The sequence below is a fragment of the Elephantulus edwardii genome, unplaced genomic scaffold, assembly GCF_000299155.1.
Source record: "Elephantulus edwardii isolate Elephantulus edwardi_28Jun2011 unplaced genomic scaffold, EleEdw1.0 scaffold00137, whole genome shotgun sequence".
NCBI lineage: Eukaryota > Metazoa > Chordata > Mammalia > Macroscelidea > Macroscelididae > Elephantulus > Elephantulus edwardii.
In genome coordinates this window covers 3,559,155-3,579,865 of record NW_006399887.1, presented here as the reverse complement: position 1 = coordinate 3,579,865, position 20,711 = coordinate 3,559,155, and the positions used below count along the sequence as shown (strand labels likewise).

The 20,711-nt window shown below is 38.3% G+C and overlaps 1 protein-coding gene across 1 annotated transcript in view; it reads right to left on the bottom strand.

Annotated features, from left to right (window-relative positions):
• The window catches only part of TXK (TXK tyrosine kinase), a 93,087-nt gene that overhangs the window by 19,241 nt on the left and 53,135 nt on the right, over window positions 1-20,711 (bottom strand). Inside the window, exons 9-11 of the mRNA XM_006894178.1 lie at window positions 18,811-18,885; window positions 13,805-13,976; window positions 976-1,192 (exon numbers count right to left, since the gene is read on the bottom strand). Coding sequence (XP_006894240.1) covers window positions 976-1,192; window positions 13,805-13,976; window positions 18,811-18,885 — 464 coding nt within the window. The remainder of the gene's footprint in view (window positions 1-975; window positions 1,193-13,804; window positions 13,977-18,810; window positions 18,886-20,711) is intronic.

Genomic DNA, 20,711 nt, shown 5'->3' with positions numbered 1-20,711 from the left:
AATTTTAAAAAAATAAGTATATAGGTACCCTCAAGCTGAGTATGACTGATAGTGCCTCTATGAACAACAGATCTGAACCTTTTCCTTTTCTGTACCATCCTCACCATCTCCGACATCCTTGCCTATTGCTGCAATCACTGACTGGCTCACTCCACCTCGTTGAAGGTCTTCCTCTCTTTCCCTTTCTCTCTACCTTCCCAAGAATGATCTCCCTCTCTAATGAATAACCTCTCCTAGCAATATCCCCAAAATATGTAAGACAAAGTTAGAAGACAGAAGTACGTAGAAGGAATGATATGAATAGATGTGGAGTGAATGTGGGCAGATGACAAGACTAGGAATCATTAGTGCTTTTAGCATTTTGGGCAAGATAATCTAGCTCAAATATTACAGACCTGAATGATCTAGTATTTCTACTCCTCTCCCATAAACTAGTAATGGTTTCCCCAAACCATCTCTGCATGGAGGCAGTTTTGTTCCTGATTTAGAGACACTGGAGCTTGTCCTTTGCTATTAGATAGATCTCCAGAGCCTACCAGAGTACTTGGCATATACTAGACATTCAATATGTAGCTGATATTTGGCTAAAAAAGAGAGGAAGGGGAAGGCGGAGGAAGAAGGAAAGAAGAGAAAGAGAAAAAGTAATGGATTATTCATGAATAATTACTTCAAGTCTTATTTGGAGTAAATCTTATTTGGCTAGAGCATTAGTGTACAACTTTTTTTAAAAAGTTACACCTTAAAAACAGTTCTATGGATAAGAATATTTTAAATTATAAGTGCAACAATGAATTAATGGAAAACCAAAGTCTCTGTAAACTTTCATTAAAATGAATAATAATAAAAAAAGAAAAGAAAAAAGAATGTTTTAAAATGTATGTAAGAATATATTATTCAAATATTGGAGAAAATGATCATTTGCATCTGAATATAAGGACAATACAAAAATACTAAGGGACGTTGCACCGTACTTACTAAATCTCGATGGATGAAGCAGTTTTCCTCCAGATACGCCATTCCTTCACATACGTCCTGACACATGCTCAGCAGCACTTCCTTTCTGAGGTTGCCTTTCCTTTCCCTGAGGTAATTCAGGAGGCAGCCATTTTCCATGAACTCTGTCACAATATAAAGGGGCCTCCGCTGTATACAGACTCCATACAGCTGAACAAGTCTTGAATGAGATAACCTCCTGTTGAAGAAAAACATCTGCCAATGAACAGAAGAGTTGTTTTGGCATTTCCCCCATTTCAAAGTATTTAGATTGAATTGGTAATATTTATCATCAACGTGTCATTTTCATCAAGATATGATGAACATCATAACCCAACTGCAACCCAGCCATTGCCCTCCCGCTTACTGTAATAAGAAAGTGGAATCAAGAGTTTAAGCTGTATTTCCTGACGTGGCCCCATGTGGAGGTTGGGGCTGAGTGAGAGAACACCAGCAGATCTGGGGTGCAGACAGAAGTGTGAACTCCTGAACTTGAAGCTGATGCCCATTTAAACCTGGCCACAGATGATGGGGGATGAGTCGACCAGAACCCAGCCAGATGAAGGGTAGAAGATCCATGCTATGAGCTAGTGTTGTTGCTTCCTGAAGGCTTGCTCTGGACTGGACTTTGTCTAGCAAATTCCCAAGCTGAACAAGTTCCTTCAACAAAAGGGATGCGCTTGTTTCCTCAGAGGACTGCTTTAAAAGGGATGGGCAAATCAGCAAATGGCTATCTAAAAGGGAGATAGTAGGGTATGAGGCATGAAATAGCTGGTGTGTAGGCTTTGATATAAATGAAGGATATAGAATATAAATGAAGGACTATATGGAACACTTTGTACATGTACATCACAATGTATGTGAATAATACAGATATTCTTCATAATAAAATAATTAATAAAAATTATTTTTAAAAAATGCTTTAGTATTTCCATCATCATTGTGCATATGGTGTATTTTGTTAAAAGAAAAACTTAGATGCAGTTGTAGATTGAAAAAAATACCAGCATGAAATAATATTTTCTTTGTATTTATAATAGCACACATACATCTATTTTTATTATTATTAGTGGTTTGCTTACAAAGTTCAGTATACATTGTTTCAGCCTATTCTTCATTCACACTGTGTTTCATATAATCATTCTCATGCACCATGTTTCATAAAACCATTGGACCTGCCCATTATTATCCCATCTTTTCGCCAGGATCCTTCCCCTTTCCTTTCCTGCCTCCTTCCATCCACCAAACTGTGTAACCTTGTATGCATACATCTTGAATATTGCCTATTAAAAAAATTTTGTTCACTAACTGTCCTGTTAATTCTGCTGTCTGATTCTCCCACTCTTTACCCTATGATCTTTTCCCTTTTACATACCATGCCTGAATAAAATGTATTTCTGACTTTGCAACTAAAAAGAAAAAAAAATCAACAAAAAAATCCCCATCTTTCGTAATCTAGACTTCAAAAGGTCACTGTTTCTTCTCGGAAATATAACATTTAATCTGTAAAGAACTTTTATGACAACTAGTTATCTTGGAAAATACTATTTAAATCCATGCTTATAATTTTCAAAGATATATTTTAAGTCTTCGCTCATTAGTGTTCAAGGCCTCAAACCTGTTCTTGAGCTGGGTCTAAAATTCAGGTGGGATAGACTCGAAGACATATTTTGGTTCCTGTGGACTTGGTTTAATTTTCCTCAGCTCAAGCTTGAACTTTCCTATGAGTAGTTGGTGGTCTGTTCCACAATCAGCTCCTGGCCTAGTTTTCACAACTGATATTGAGCTTCTCCAGCGGTTCTTTCCGCAGATGTAATCAATCTGATTCCTATGCATACCATCAGATGAAATCCATGTATATAACCTGCATTTATGTCTCTTAAAAAACGTATTTGCGATGAATAAGTCATTGTGCAAAATTCTATCATCCTCTCTCCAGCTCCATTTCTGTCAGCGAGTCCAGGTGTTCCAACTACTGAATCTTTTTCTGTATTCCCAACTTTTGCATTCCAGTCACCCATTATTATCAATGCATCTTGATTGCATGTTCGATCTATCTCCAATTGTAAAAATTGGTAAAAATCTTATATTTCCTCTTCCTTGGCTCTGGTTGTTGGTGCATATATCTGAATGATAGTGGTATTCACTGGCCTCCCTTGTATGCGTATGGATATTATCCTGTCACTGACAATATTGTACTTCGAGATGGATCTAGCAATGGCTTTCTTAACTATGAAAGGAACTCCATTTTTCCTCACCTTTTCATTTCCTGAGTAATATATCATATGATCATCCAACTCAAAATGCCCCATGTCAGTCCATCTCATCTCCCCAATGCCTAGTATGTCAATATTTATGTGTTCCATTTCTTCCTTAACAATATCTAATTTCCTACATTCATGGAACAGCACATCAGCAGAGAACTGCCAGAAGTCCAGGCTGGGTTTAGAAGGGGTCATGGTACTAGGGATATTATAGCTGATGTTACATGAATCTTAGCTGAAAGCAGAGAATACCAGAGGAATGTCTGTGTTTCATTGACTATGCAAAGGTGTTTGACTGTGTGGATCATAACAAACTGTGGCTGATCCTGAGAAGAATGGGAATCCCAGAACACTTGATCATGCTAATGCGAAACCTATTCTTGGACCAGGAGACAGTTGTCAGAACAGAGCAAGGGAGCACTGCCTGGTTCAAAATTGGGAAGGGCATACGCCAGGGATGCATCCTATCTCCATACCTTTTCAACCTGTATGCAGAACAGATAATCCAAAAGGCTGGGTTCTATGAGGAGAAATGTGGGGTCAAGATAGGTGGAAGATTTATCTGTGTTATGCAGATGACACAACCCTGCTTGCTGAAACTGAAGAGGACTTGAAGCACCTGCTGCAGAGGGTCAAGGACTGCAGCCTCCAATATGGATTGAGGATCAATGTCAAGAAGACAAATATTCTCACCACTGGGCCAATTGGCAGCATCAGGATGGATGGTGAAGAGTTTGAGATTGTTCACAGCTTCAGTTTGCTCGGCTCCACAGTCAACACTCTCCGCACCAGCAACCAGGATATTAGAAGATGTATTGCCATGGGAAAATCTGCTGTTAGGGACCTCTCCAAAGTACTGAAGAGCAATGGTGTCTCTTTGGAGACTAAGGTGCTCCTGATACAGGCCATGGTCTTCGCAATCACTTGTTATGCATCAGAGAGTTGGACAATGACTAAGGAGGATAGAAGGAGAATTGATGCCTTTGAGCTGTGGTGCTGGAGAAGAGTATTGAGGGTACCATGGACTGCTAGGGAAAAAAACAGATTCATTCTGGAAAGGGTCAAACCGGGCTGCTCCTTGGAGGCAAGGATTCTAAGGCTCTGTCTGACATACTTTGGGCATGTTGCATGGAGGGGCAGGTCCTTGGAGAAGGACTTCATTCTTGGTAGGGTGGAGGGACAGCACAGAAGGGGAAGGCCGCCTATGAGGTGGATTGATTCAGTGCTTGGGGTAATCAGGATGGGTGTGTTGGAGACAGTGCGATTGGCACAGGACAGAGCAGAGTTTAGGGCTGTTGTACATAGGGTCGCTATGAGTCGCAAGCCACTCAACGGCACATAACAACAACAACAACAACAACAACAACAATATTTCAAGTCAATTCTATGTTAGTCAAAAGCATCATGAAATGTTATCTTTGTTCATAAATGCACAAGAAATCAATAATCCAAGGAGATAGTTTACTCTAAAACGGTATATGAGTAATCATTGACATGTTGCCATAGCATTAACTTGTGCGGATAATCCAGTTAATAGAGAGACATTCAAAGAACATAAATATGATTTAAATTTGTAGCTAGGAGTCTGTGTATCTCGTCTATGTTTGTCTGATTTGATTACATCAGAAAGTGCATGTCCAGTTAAGAGATGCTGTTTTCAGTGGCAGGAAAACAAATCTTGAAATGAAAGATTGACTTGTCGTTAAAAATTAACACGATATCTATATGTAAGAAATTGAAGACTGGCGTTTGCTTACTAAGACCTCTCCTGACAAAGCTCTACCAGAAATAAGGCAAAACAAATCAACAAACCTTTATACATGTAGTTCAAACTAATAAGAAAAATTACCATTTTGGCATAGAAAGATGCAAAGGGAAAGAATACATTCTTAGCTGTAACTATTGTACCCCTGAATACACATTTTTTCATAAATTAGAATGATTCACTATAGGCCAAACATGTCATATTTATTCAAATTTGTCATGTAAATATTTCTAGACCTTTATGACCTCTTCATTTTCTCTCTTTATCATTATACTCTTTTCTTAGGTAAGCTCAAGTTCCCAAGTTTTAAATATCATCTCTGGGGATCACTCTCAATTTCATGTCTTCTACCTGACCTCCTGTTCAACTCCAGACTCATATTTTAATCTGATCATTTGGTTACATTTCTATATCACAATAGACTTCTCAAATTTAACCTACCAAAATCAGAACTCTTGACTTTCTCCTAAATCTGTTCTTCAGCAAGTCTCCACCAAATTCAGTAAAAGATGCTACCCTCTACCTAATAAACTGAACAACGAACAAACACATCTGTTACGAACTGAATTATATTCTACAAAAGGTGTGTCAATGTCCTAATCCCCGCTACCTGTAACGTTGTTTGGAAATAGTCTTTCAGAAGTTGTCAATTAAGCTAGCATGTGACTATACTGGGGTAAGGTAGGTATTAATCCCAACTGATTACTGCGCCCTGTAAAAGAATACACAAGATATAGAAAGACAGACCGAAAATGGTTCTGTGAGTACAGGGTTATGCTGTAGCTGCAGACTAAGACAGGCTACCAGAATAGAGACAAGATATTCTTTCCAAGTCTTTGAGAGAGCATGTCCCTTCTGATAGCTTAAACTAGGAATACGTGCATTCATAATTATAAGACAATAAATTTTAAAACCTGTTATCTTACAGTTTAAAGCCTCTCAAAAAACTCACATTCACTGACATCAAGTTGATTTGAATCATAATGACCCTCAATCGGATTTTCAAGGCTATAATTCTTTATGAGAGAAGACTGTTCTTTCTCCCACAAAGCAGTTGGTGGTTTTGAATCACTGACCTTTCTCTTAGTAACCTAATATGTAACACACTGCAATTCCAGAGCACCCTTCTCATAGTTTAAGAAGCTAGAAATCAAAGTGCTTGCCCTATTGGAAGACTTTCTCTATCAGCTCCGGTGTAGCTAAACTTGGATCATTTTCATTGGCATTTCTCTTCCACTCCCTCTGAACTTAGCTTTTGTTGTTAAATCTCTTTTATAGCTCAAAAGAGATTGTCTCACATTTAAACAACAGAGTACTACGCAGAACTCAGGAGCAACGATTTAGAAAAATACTACATCTTGGGAGAGACTGGAGAGCATTATGCTGAGTGAACTGATGCAGTCTCAAAGGACAAATACTGTTTAAGACCATTATCTTAAAAATAGGAGGTCTAGTTTTTTAGCTGCACACTTGACTTTAAATGCTTGCACTGGTTTTCATGTCTAAGGGTGTTCGGAATCATGACTATGTTTTGCTGAGTGTTTTGGGCGGAAACAAAATGTTAACATATTCTTGGTTAACAGTGGTTGGATATGCTATTTTAATAAAAATATTGAAACTTAAAAAAAATAGAAGGATAACTAGTAAAACATGTATGGGAACTCAAGGTGGGAAGAACTGAGGATGGGTGGAGGCAAAATCACTGGGTTGCAGAGTTTGGTGGGTGGAGGAGTGGGAGGGAGGAAATGGGAAAGATCTGGGAGAAAAGACAGGGAGATGATGGGCAAGGTCCAATGGTGATTACTTCTATAAAACATAATGCATTAGGATGATTGTATGAAACACAATGTGAATGAAGAATAGTGTGAAACACAATGTATACTTTGTAAGCAAACCATTTTTCTTAAATAAAGAAACAAAAACGAAACAAAAGAGATTGTCTCAAGATATAACCTACACAAATCCTGCTTCCTTAACATAATAAAAACAACTCATTATCAACTGAGATTATAAACATAAGCACAGAGCATTTGCAAACATGTTGGGGAGGGGACACAATTCAGTCCGTAAGGCTTATAGTTACCTTTGTTTCATGAGTAGCCTCCCATATCCCATCCCCCTGAAAAGCCTGATAATTTAAAACTGTAGCCTAGGGGTTATTCTTTCCAACTCCACTGTAATCCAGTTACTATCATTGTCTATCTCTACAGCTACAATAGCCATCAACTTTTGTCTTCACTCCACATTTTGAATCCCAACAGTTTCTAGAATCATTCTTTACTTCAAAGCCAGAGTCACCTGTACAAAATATAAAGCCTATCTTGAATCCAGTTAAAATGCTCAAGGTTTCTTGACCATTCAATTTAAATAAGCCTCAAGCCCTACCCTGTTCTCTCAGCTCCATCACTCCATTTGATTGTCTACTTTTGTTCCTCTAGCTATCTTTGAAACCCTAGGAACTTGGAGGAACGAAGAAAGTTATACAAGTGTTCAGGTCTTTCACTCACAGTGTCGCTATGAGTTGCCTATGACTGATGGCACTTAACAACAACAACAATGACAGATCTCAGTTGGCCTAATAGACAGAAAGTGCATCTACCAAGCTAAAGGTGGGTGATTTTAATTTACAACCCTTAGGCCTGCTTTTAATTGTTCTTGGTCAAACATTCATCTAGGTGATATAGTCCTGTTCTATCCACTTGCTGTACAGCAGTAACTCATGGTTGCTGTGAGGCTGAACACTGTGACCTTGATGTGCCAAATGTGGTATTGGGCAACCATGGTGGACAGTGTTTGGTGAAGCTCCCCAATTAAAACAAGCTTGGAAGCAGGAGTGGCATCCACTTCCAAAATAGCTTGCCTCTGGAAACCCTATGAAGTTGAAGAAAAGAAGAAAGTAATACAAGTGTTCAGGTCTTTCATTCATAGGTCAGAGCACTATGAGTCACCTATGACTCAACAGCACTTAACAACAACAACAACAAATTCTCTTTGAAATTATATTGTTCATATATTTTTTTTGTTACCAGAAATCTCTTTCTGTGTGATTAACTGCCTCTAAAAACCCACTAGAGGAGCAGCTATGGGTCAGTTGCAGCTTGTTGGTACACAACAACAAGAGGCACATTAAGAGCAACAGTTTTACTTGTTTTTTTACCACTATGTCCCAATTTCTGCCCCATATATAAGGTTGCAGTAGACATTTATTGAAAGAACAAGTGAATATGTTGTTAGGTATAGTTGAGTTTCCTACAACTCATAGTGACCTTCTGAAAACAGGTCTGAAACTTGCCCTGCCCTGAGCCACGCTCATGACCTCTGCCATGTTACAGTCACTGTGTCACTCTATTTTCTTGGGGGTCATCTATCTATCCTTTTGTTGACACTTTACTTTTCTCAGCATGATGTCTTTTTCCAAGTACTTGGCTTGCTGAAAACCATGTCCAAATTACATGAGATGAAATCTCACCATCTTTGTCTCTAAGAACCACTTTGGTCTTCCAAGCATCAGCTCTTTTGACAATAGATGGTATACTTCATATTCTTCACCAATACCACATTTCAAAGGTATCAATTGCTCTTGGTTTTCCTTATTTCTTGCTGAATTTTTAGATGCATAAGAAGGAATTAGAAATCCCAAAGCTTAGGTTAGGCACACCTTAGTCTTTAAACAGATATCTTTGCTCTTTAGCACTTCAGAGAGGTCCTTGACAGCAGATTTTTTTCCAATGCAACACATCTTTTTATTTCTTGACTGCTGCTACCTTAGGTGTGGATTGTGAATCCAAGTATAATGAAATCTTTGATAACTTCAATCTTTTCTCCATCAGCCATGGTATTGCCTATTGGTCCAGTGGTGAGGATTCTTGATTTTAGATACTGAGATGGATGAAATCCATATTGAATGCACAATGAAAAAATAGAAGAAATTAAATGATGACTCTGGCACGATATTTTGTTTCACAAACCTTATATAAAATGCTATAAAATATTTGGAGAATAAATTCTTTCTAATGCAAGAGATAACCTGGGGAGCATTTACAATGCTGTGCATTTACACATTTAATACAGACATAGGCATTTAGGGCAAAGTCTTTGTTTTTCAGTCCACAGCACATCATGTATTCTGGCCAAACTTCTCTTAAATTCTCAAATTCATCCTTTAAGAGCTCTGAAAGCAAGGAGTTCCTTTTCTCTATCCTTCTCCTTTTAGTTCACAAATTTATTTTCTGAATGTTCCTCCTTGACTTGATTAACTATATTTTTAGTAATTTGCTATTTATTTACCTTCTTAAAATTTTTCTTTTTTGGCCAAAATGGAAGCTCAGTGCAATTATATACAAAGATTTAAGAAGAATACAAGCTGAATGGAAATAGAAGCAGGAAACACCTAGCTATCTCTGTTAAAACTGATAAAAGGTCCAACATTTCCCTTTCTCTGTTTTCCAAATATTACAAATTTTAAACACAGTATTTTAAATAAAAAGCTCTTTCCCTAAGTGATCTCATTAAGTCTCAAAGTTTTAAACATCTGGTGATCACACTTAATTTAATATCTTACATGCTTTAAAATTAAGAAAGGTCTACATTAGGGCTGTATCTTTCCTCCATATCTGTGTAAACTGCATGCTGCGCAAATTCGGAAAGTTACTCTCTACGAGGAAGAATGTGGCATCAGGATTGGAAAAAGACTCATCAATAATCTTTGTATGCAGATGACACTACCTTGCTTGCTGAAGTGAGGACTTCTGCTTGCTGCAGAAAGTTAAACACTGCATGCTTCAATATTAATTGCATCTCAATGTCAAGAAAACAAAACTCCTTGCCACTGGAGCAATAGACAACATCATGATGGACAGAGAAAGGATTAAGACTGTCAAAGACGTTATCTTCTTTGGATTCACAATCAATATGCTTGGTACTAGCAGGTTCTGACTTGATGATACATAAGCACAACTCTGATCTTTATGATTAGTAATAGTTAAACCCAACAACAATGACTTAGGAGTGAGGAAGCATAGAGGATAATGCTTTTACTTTCTTTAATCCTATCCTACTTGAATTTAAAGGTTTTTTTTTAAAGAAACACTAATATATTTAACTGTGAAGACATTATGGCATAGAAATGATAATTAAAGGAAAACATTATGTAGATATTAGATAATATGAGATACAACATAAGTGAAACATACTTATAAATATAGTTTGGTGTTGTAAACATTATTAACGTCTCTTCACATAATGTACTGCTATTAATAAATTACATTCAACCTTATATTTAAATAACGAAAATGAAACAATCTTTCCACATAATGCAGAGTGGTAAAATTAAAGAAGGCATAGTAGAACTGAGTAAAAAGATCTGAATTCAAGTCATTATTTTATTTCCTGTTGGCTGCCTGATGGGGAATAATTTGATTTTTTTTGTCTCTCGTTTTTTTAATTTGTTAAATGGAAATTAATAACATATGTTCTGGTTCCTCCATGAACATTAGGTGGTATAAAGAATATGAAAAAACCCAAGAACAACCTTCTCTCTTATTGCCCTTGAGTCAGAACCAACTCTTAGCTGAGCCTCCAGTGGATTTTTGGAAGCCGTAAATCACTCAGGAGGTGATTGTCCCTCTTTCTGCTACAGACCCACGGGTGAATTCAACCTGACACTGAGGTGTGGTTTGCGAGTTAGCAGCACCAAATCAGAACTCCGTAATGTATCACAAAAAGTGCAAATGAAGGTCAAAATTGAAAAATGAACTTGGGAAGTTGGACAGGATTGTAGAGGTGAAGATGTCTCAGAGAGAACAAACTGGCTTACTTACATTCATTTTCTAAGTACCTTTTAACAGATAATCTGGAAAGTCAATGAGAACTAACTTAGACTACATCCCTCAGTATAGTGATTAAGAGCACAGTATATATTTGATTCCCCCCCCTTTTATTGAGCTGTAAAAACAACATAGCGTATTAACAATTTTGGCTAATAAGTATGACTGTTGTACCTGGCATATATTAGTTGCTCAATAAATACTTGTTAATTGTTTGATTAAGTAACATCACAGGCTTTGGTCTAGATGGTTCACAGTGCTGATTTTAATTAGAAACTTTACCCATGGCTTGCTTTATAACTACAGACATATTACACAGACTTTTGAAATTTTTCTTTTTTGACCCATAAAATTGAGGTACTAATAGAGTACAATGAAGTACAATTCTTTGTAGAATTGTGGGGAGAGTACATTAACTCACTCAATAATTTATCTTTGGTGTTTTTAGGCTTAAGGTTAATAAATGAGAGAGAATAACAAAGTGCATTCTTATGGTGCTTACGCTTAAGCTAGTAAGGTAGAAACAAATCAAATGTGCATGAAGTTTCAAAGCAGTGATGAGTGCACCGATGGGACAGCACAAGGTGCTGGAAGGGAAAGCACTGGGGATGGATGTGTCAACTTAAACCAGGTAGCTAGGGCAGGTAACTCAGAGGAGTGACATTTGAAATAGAAACTTTCAAGAAGGTGATTTTATGTGTAAGCATGTATGCGCTCACTACAAGTCAGCGATCTTATTTTCTAAAGATGGATGCATTGCAGCAGATGTTAAAATACATCTCCTCCTGCCTCACTCTTTACAGTCAGACAAAAATCAGCTATGTTCAATCGCCAGAACATGTTACAACCATCTGAGTGGACATTTTAAGCTCTTAACTCTTTTCCTGCCTCTGTAAACTGCCAGAGGATAGAAAAATTATTGCAATTCCATACACATCATACATCTATCACCCTCCAAATGCTGTCCACTAATGCCTAACCATTCTGGAACCTTTTACGAATCACTTCATCATGAACTTAAACAGTAATCTGCTTTCTTAATGGATGCCAGCTTCAACTCTCCCTGAGTAGCAGCTTCCTTGTTCCACCTATTTAATTCAACATACAGGACTACAATTTTTGTCTGTTCTTTGTTGTTGTTAAGTGCCGTCAAGTTGCCTGCAACTCCTAGTGACCCTATGTATAACAACTCTGAAGTCAGCCTTGTTCTGAGCCAATCTCACTGACTCTCACAGACCTACCCCCATAACCCTACTTACTGTGTCAAACCATCTCATCCGGTGGTCTTCCTCTCCTGTGCTGTCCCTCCACCCTTCAGAACACGATGCCTTTCTCTAAGGATTGGTCCCTCCAGGCCACATGCCCAAAGTATGAGAGACAAAGCTTCAAAATCCTAGCCTCCAAGGAGAGACTTGGTTTTGCCCTCTCCAAGACAGACCTATTTGTTTTCTTGGCAGTCCATGGTATGTTCAAGACTCTTCTCCAGCACCACAACTAAAAGGCATAAATTTTTCTTTTGTCATCTTTAGTCATTGTCCAGCTCTCTGATGCATAGAAAGTAATTGCAAAGACCATTAGTTTGTCCTTTAGAATTAGTAAAACTATCCTGGACCCAGAAAACATCAGGGTGTAAGAGTTAGACAGATAGGTGTCTGTGGGTCTTACAGACAAGAAAGTCACAATAAACATGGGTGTGCATATATCTAGGGTATATTCCCAATAATGGAGTTGCTGGGTCAAATGGTGTTTATATTTCTAACTTTTTGAGAAAGCACCATACTGTCTTCCATAGTGGCTGCACCATTTTACATTCCCACCAACAGTGAATAAGTGTTCCAGTTTCTCCACAACCTTGCCAGCATTTATTGTTTGCTGTTCTGTTAAATTTAGCTATTCTTACTGGGGTGAGATGATTTCTCATAGTTGTTTTGATTTGCATCTCTCTTAGAGCTAGGGATTTTGAACATTTCTTCATATGTTTGTTCGCCATCTGATTCATCTTCTGTTGTTATTGGTGTTGTTATGTGCTATCAAGTCAGAACTGATCTATAGCTGACCTTCCAGTGGGTTTTCAGAGGCTGTAAAATGCATGGGAGGAGATTATCCATCTTTCTCCTTGGTTATTTGAACCACTTGCCTTTGAGTTGGAAGCAAAACTCCTTTAAGCCACAGAGTGTCCTGTTACTACTATTTTCCAATTTGGGTCTATAGTTTAGAGCAAAAGTAATTGTTCTACATAATAAGGGGATATTTACATAATGTCAACTGAGTTTTTATTATCTACCACATCGATACTGCTCTAAATAGATGCTGAGCACATTTTTTCAATGTTTATTTGAAATACGCTAAGTTATTAGAGTCCTAGGTGTCTTCCTGTCTTAGTCCAGCCCAGCTAGAGACATACATCACAGCATCAGAAAGCCTTCTTGGAAATCAGAGGAGTTAAGGGCAGGGAACTTGAAGTCTACAAAGACAGCAGAGCTAGAACCACTTTTTTGAAAGCTCTGGCCTCATTAATTCTCTGAAAGCATCCTCCCCAAAATGTTAATACTCTCAGTGATGGCCTTTCAAGAGATGAGCAGTATATTTCTACTTAGACACAACCAATTCTTTTCATCCTTAAACAGTTATGGATTCTCACTCTGAAAAGCATCTCTATTATTGAAACAAACAAATAATAAATGTGCAACACTTTCATACATTATCTCATTCTATTTTCATATTGATCCAATAGAGGAGGTATTAGACATTTGCATTTCACAGATGAAAAATTGAGGCTTGGAGAAGTGAGGTGATTCACCCAGGTCATACACAGGTTGAGTAATTTGCCCAAGTCCCACAACCAACTTTGACAGACCTGTGACATATAGTGAGGTGTGACTGACTACAAGGTCCACGCTCTTTCTGTTCATGCCAGGGTGAAGTGTGATATTTCTCTGGATATTGTTTACACTTACATCATCACTTTAGCCTCTTCAATGAAATCCTCTTCAGACATGGAGCCTTCGTTGATGGCCTTGATCGCTACCTTGATGTGTGCTCGCCATTTACCTAAATGGACTACCCCAAACTGACCACTTCCGATCTCCTTTATAACAGCCAGCTCAGAGGGATCAATCTCCCATTTCTCTGGAAAAGAAAAGTTGAAAAATAGGAAAAGGAGTGTTTATATTTTAAAGCTAAAAATGGTCTAGAAATTTCCCAGACTTTTAAAAAAAAGGAAGTTAAAATTGTTATAACTGAATGCTGCATAGTGGAGTGGACTTGGGGGAAGGGATTGTGTAACAATGGAAGAATTTTTCTTTTACTTTTCAAAGAGAAGAGTGAACTAGGGGGAGGGGTGGGCAGGGACAAAAATGGAACAATGAATGGAAATCCAAAGTCTGTAAAATTTCATTAAAATTGATTAAAAAAAACTTTTAAAAATGAATGAAGAGGATCTATAGCCATTTTTAACACACTACTGCAATTTTTTTTTTACAAACCCTTGTGTACTACTGCAATTAAAAAACATGAATTTTCAAGTTTGAAAATACATCTGTAGGTACTTGGCAAAGAATATACAACAAACTGTACAGGAAAGCAAGTATGTTTCCTCTTTCCAAAGAGCCCAGAATGAAATACTGGTCTGTGTCTCTCTAAACCAAATCTCCTTAGTCTGTGTTTGTCTTGATGAATAAAGTTTTGAGGCAGATAAAATTTGTAATATGCATCCTCCCTCATTTCAGTTCCTTCTGTTCCTCTCCATCCTACTCAACGCTTGTTAGGTTTTTGCATTTTTTCTTCTATCTTAAGGGGGAAATCTAACAAAGGCATATTAATAAACATATAATAATATTTAGTATTAGAAAAAATATGTATGTGTATGCATATGTTGGCAATGAAATTTATATCACTGTGTATTTCTTACGCAATAAAAGCAAGTCAGGGATAAATAAAAGAACTTTTTTAGAAAGAGTAACATCTTTTTGGCATCTTATTTTATATACCCACACTGCTCTCTGCTGGAAGGTTAGAACAATGCATTTAAAAGAACTGAAAAGAGACAGCATGTTTAACAGCTTTGCTAAGTGTATCTTTCCTTACGACCAAGCTCTGGTGATTTAGGAAGCTCTGGTGGCCTAGTGCTAAGAAGCTGTGCTGTAATCCCAAAGAGATATGGTTCAAATCCACCCGCTGCTCCATTGGAAGAGGATGGGCAATCTCTTGCGTGATTTACTGACTCTGAAAACCTCACTGAAGGGTCAGCTATAGGTTGGACTTGATGATACACAACAACCACTTTTCCTGAAGGAATGTGACTTACAGGTAGCATGGTGTGTGTAGTAAGTGAAGTGTTGTGTTGCTAACGAAAAAGTTGGCAGATTGAACCTACCAATTGCTGCAAGGCATAAAAATGAAACAATTTCCTCTCTGTAAGATTTCTTTTTTAAGATTTCCTTGGAAATCCAATGGAGAGCTCCCCCAAGCAGTGGGTTTGGTTTTGCTTTTTTAGAGGTTAACCTGAGACAATCTATTAATGACTTTAAGGTCGATACAAACATCTGTTAAGCAGAATAGAACTATAAAGAAATTATAGATAAATTGCATTTGTGAAAACTTTGTTCATTAAAAAAACACATTACATTGAAAAAGACAGCCACAGATTGCAAGAGGACTTGTCTCAAACATAAACCAAGAATTTCTAACCCCTTTAAAAAATACTGAGAGCTATTTGTTCCATTCAAAATCCTTGCCGCCAAAGGGACAGCACGTGAGAGGAAGAGCCTGGATGAGATGGGTTGACACAGTAACCACGGTAACAGAGTGAGATGTGTTGGAAAGAGTGAGATGGCTCAGGATGGGGCAAGGCTCAGAGCTATTGTGTATGGGGTCAGTATGAGTTTCAGTCCTCGTGACAGCACATAACTATAACAACTATTTAAGTGTAGAAAATGAACGTGTGCTCTTACTAAAGAGAATAGCTGATGGATGCTAAATCGAAGAAAAGTTGATAAAGTGGCACCATTTTGACCTTCTCTGTGCAGGTCACTGGGCCTCCCTCTGAGACCACATGATAAATGCCTGTTTGTTTCTTGGGGTGGGAGGAAAGTTGGTGAAGACAAATTCTTATCAGGGAAATAAAAATTTAAACCATATTGAGATATGACTCAGTTAAAATGTTTATTGTTTGATTATGTTTGGAGTTTTTAATGAGAATATCAAATATTGACAAAAGATTCAGAGCAACAGGAGATCTCCTCTGCATTGCCGATAGGAGTGTAATTTGGATCAAGCTTCCTGGAAAATTAACAGTATTTATACAATCTGTGCAAGTATACAATCTAGTGATGTGACTCCTAAATATGTAAAAACATATCTTGAAATACAAATGTATGTTGAATTTCCTCATAGTTTGTAAAAGCCTAAAATGTGGATAACGCAAGAAGCCACCTGAAGAAGCATGGATGAATTGATTGAAGTCCAGGTATACAATGTATACAGCATAAAATATGAACCAACTATGTCCAACACTATGGGTGAGTTTCTCAAGCTTAATGTTGAAAGAAAGAAGAAACTTACAAAGGAGTGTACAGTATACATTTCTATTTCTGGAAAGTGTTCCAAGCTAGGTGAAACTAGTTGAGATAGAGAGTTAGGGATTGTGTACTGGAAATATGGATGCTATAATTTAAAAAAAGTGCAGACGCATTGATATTGAGTAGATTCTGGTTCATATTGATTCTGTAGAAGACAATAAAACTGCTCTGTACTGTTCTCTAGAGGTTAAGAACTTGCACTGCCAAACTGTAGCCATGTGTTTGCGCCTCAGGAGAAAGATGGGCTATCTCCTCCTGTGTGATTCAAAGTCTCTGAAAACCCATTAGAGGGTCAACTATCAGGCACAGATTTGACGGCACACAACAATAACAATACTGTTGCCAAGACTATATATTTTTTTTCCTTGTTGTGTAACGTTGAATTGGATCCAACTGGTACAGAAAGTGGTTGCCCCTCCTTCTCCAGCGGATCCTCTGGTGGATTCTAACTGTGAGCCTTCAGGACTGCAGCAGAGCTTCTTGCCACTAGGCCACCAGAGTTCCCTAAATTTATACTGTTTTTATGAAAGCAGATTGCTACTTCTTTATTCCATGCAGTGATTGATGGATTTGAACTGCTGACATGTTTGTTAGCTACCAAGTGCCTAACTATTGTGCCATCAGTTTTATGCTAATAAAAAAAAACTTTAAAATTTTCTTTTTAGAAAATTGTCAGATTTAACTTAGTCCCTGAGTCTCATAAAAATTTAACATGTTCAGCTACTACTACCTGAAAGGTTGGGGGTTCAAGTTAACCAAATGCACCTTGGAAAAAAAGACCTGGCGATTAATCTACTTTCAAACAAGCAGCCATTGAAAATCCTGTCTAGCACAATTCTCCTCCGAAACATGGGTCGATGGCAAGTAGGCATGTTTAAGTTAAGCAGTAAATTGACAATATTGGAGTTTTACAATATCTAGTGCTGCCTTAGTCCATAATGTGCTGCACTGCTAACCCAAAAGTTTTGGTAGTCTGAGTCCAGCAATGGCTCAGAGGGGAAAAGGGGGCCCACCTCTTCCCATTGAGCTCATAGTCTCTGAAACCTGATGGAGAATTGCTATGAACTTGACTTGACTTGACTTGCTATTGACTTGATGCAATGAGCTTCAGTTTTGTTGAGACAGATTTTGTTGAGCAAGGGAAAAATTAAACCACTCATTAATCTTGGATACACAGTCAGTACAATGAGAGAATAAAGTTTCCCTAAGTTAAAAACCAGAATTCTTTGACTCTTTTTCATTCTCCTATATTTTCAAATACCACATTTTCCAGAAAATGCCAAAAAGATAAGCGGACATTATTAGGAGCTCCAAGTTCTCTTTGGGAGTGGTAATTGCCCTGCCATCATTGTCACCAAAGAGAATCAGCCCAGATAGTCAAATAAAAGGAATTTTATTTATAAAAATGGTGTCAATGTATACTCCATGTGAAGAATTCTGGTAGAGATTGTGGAAACGGTGCAGGACAGGGCCAGGTTCTGTGTTGTTCAAAGGGTTGTTATCAGTAATAGATAATTCAACACCACCTAACAACAACGGAAACGTTGCGTCTCAAAGCTTAAATATCTTTTATAAGATGTACATATTTAAGCATTTATGCTTTGGGGTTGTTGTGTTGGAGAAGAGTATTGAACATACCACAGACACAAACAAAAGAGGGTGAAACCAAGTTGCTCCTTGGAGACTAGGATTTTGAAGCTCCACATCATATACTTCGGGCATGTGGCCAGGAGGGACCGATCCTTGGAGAAGGACATCATGCTTGGAAGGGTGGAGGGATTGCACAGCAGAAGAAGACCCAAGATGAGATGGACTGACACAGTAACTGGGACAGTAGGGACACATGTGTTGGGTCAGTGAGATTGGCCCAGGATAGGGCAGAATTCAGAGCTGTTGTACATAGAGTCAAGTTGACTTGACCACATATAACAACAACATTTAAGCATTAGAGGAATTTTTTGAGGAGCAATGTACCTAGATGGACATCTCAAAAGAGCCGACACATGGAGTTGCCACCTGTAACATGCATGGAGTCCTAAGAATTCTCACAAGACAACTGGTTTGGTTTCTGTTTTGCTTTTGTGGGTTTGTGTTTTTATTTTAAATAGAGAAATTGATGTGGATTATTGGACAGATTTTATACTTTACTTCAACAAGTAAATATATTTTTGTTGTCGATAGGTGTTTTTGAGTTGACTCCAGTTTAAAGCAAACCAATGTGACAAACTAGACCAGCTCCTTGGAGATCCGTAGCTGTAATGTTTACAGAAGCAGATTGCCAGATCGTTCTCCTGCATGGACAGCAGCTGGACTTAAATACCAAACTTTCGGTTAGTAGGTGAGTGCTTAGTCATTACTATGAGGGCTTCTTGCATATACTTTACCATAGCTAAAACCAGCTGTGGCTGGCAGACAGCTCCCCATCAGCCCAACTGGATAGCGGAGACGTGTCATGAGACCTAGAGAAAAAGAGAAATGATAAATCAAATACTCATAAAAGGAGAAGCTAAATCTAGACACATAGAACATAGTGCCACTCTTGAAATAAACAGGGTGGGAGGAAGTTTGTTTGTTTTCTCCTCTACCACAATGAAAAAAATATTTTTCAAAAAATAGTACATTCTCTTTGTATACAATTTAGACCCCAGGGAGCATAAAGATCCTAAAATACTAAATCCTAGCATTTAGAGGTTGTTGTTCTTGTATGCCATCAAGTCACCTGCAACTCATAATGACCATCTGTACAGTAGCTCTGAAGCCTGTTTATCCTGAGTCAGTCTCACTGACTCCTACACACCTACCCCCATTGCCCCATTCACTGTGTCAATCCATCTCACCCGGTCTTCCTCTCCTGCGCTATCCCTCCACTCTTCCAAACATAATAGCCTTCTCCGTTCTAGCAACATGCCCAAAGTCAGGGAGAAGAAGCTTCAAATTCCTTGCCTCAAGAGAGCAAATTGATTTCCCCTTCTCCAGGACACAACTGTTTTCTTGACGGTCTATGTATGTTCAATACTCTGCTCCAGCACCATAACTCAAAGGCATTGATTCTTCATCTATCGTCCATCATTGTTCAGCTGTAAATGACTGGTTATTGGTGAATATCTTTGTAACAATTTCTATAACCTTGTTTAGAAGCATTTATACACATCAATTTATGTCAATTTATATCAAAGGGTAAACAGAGTCCCTGGGTAGTAAAAAGAGTTAAGTATTTGGTGACTAATCGAAAAGTTCGTGGTTTGACTCTCCCTATGGCTTCCACTTCCTAAATAACATGCCTCCGGAAACTCTATGAACTTTGATAAATGTCAATAGTTGTAGAGGGGCTTCAGGCCTTCTGTTCATAGGGTCACTATGAGTCTTGCTCCACTCGAAGGCAATCAATAACAACAGCAGCTTCCACAGATAAAAGGCCTGGTGATCAACAGTCTTATTCTGAAACACGTGAACACACCATGAGTTAGAATTACTTCAATGGCAACTGGTTTGTTTTTGTTTTTGTTTGGTTGGTTTTTGTAAGAAGATCAAAACATAGACCTATAGTTGACGTAAAGATGCCCTGCTGGCATCCTTGTGCTGACAATCCAAAGGCCACACCTCTCTGGCTGTTCAAATCCACCAGCAGCTCTGTGGGGGAAAGATGAGCAATTTCCCAGCAACTTACAGTTTCAAGAACCTGCTAGAAGGGTAACCCGAGTCACTTCCAGCTCAATGGCAATGAGTGAATGAGTGATAGATGATAGATTTGGAACATGAGATGGGCAACTGGAAGAGGAACAGGTTTGAAGGAAGACTGGTTGTGTAAACAGAAGTTCTTTTCATCATTGTAGAGAAGGGGCTAGGATAGCTGTATGTAGTAGGCCAGGCAATGTTCCCGTGTTCTGTTCAGACAACAGCGTCTTGGCTTAAGTATGTCGTTGTGGTGGTGGTGTGCTGGCGAGTCGGGATTAACCATAGCTGACCCTCCAGCAGGTTTTCAGAGGCAGTAAATCGCACAGGAGATTGCCAATCTTTCTCTTGTGGAGCATTGCTCTCAGACAAAGTTTGTTGTCTTTCCAGATCCTTCCTTCTGGCATCTGAATTCCCATGACTGAATTTGGCCAACGAAGCTCAGATGGCATGGTCTATAACAAGGTGTGTTCCTAACCCAAGCGAGTCACAACTGTGGCAGTTCCAATCCACCAGTGGATTCACAGGATGAGCAGTCTCCTTCCATTGTGATTTAAAGACTCAGAAAGCCAGTGGAGATCACTAGGTGTTAGAAACTGTTGTTGTTGTTGTT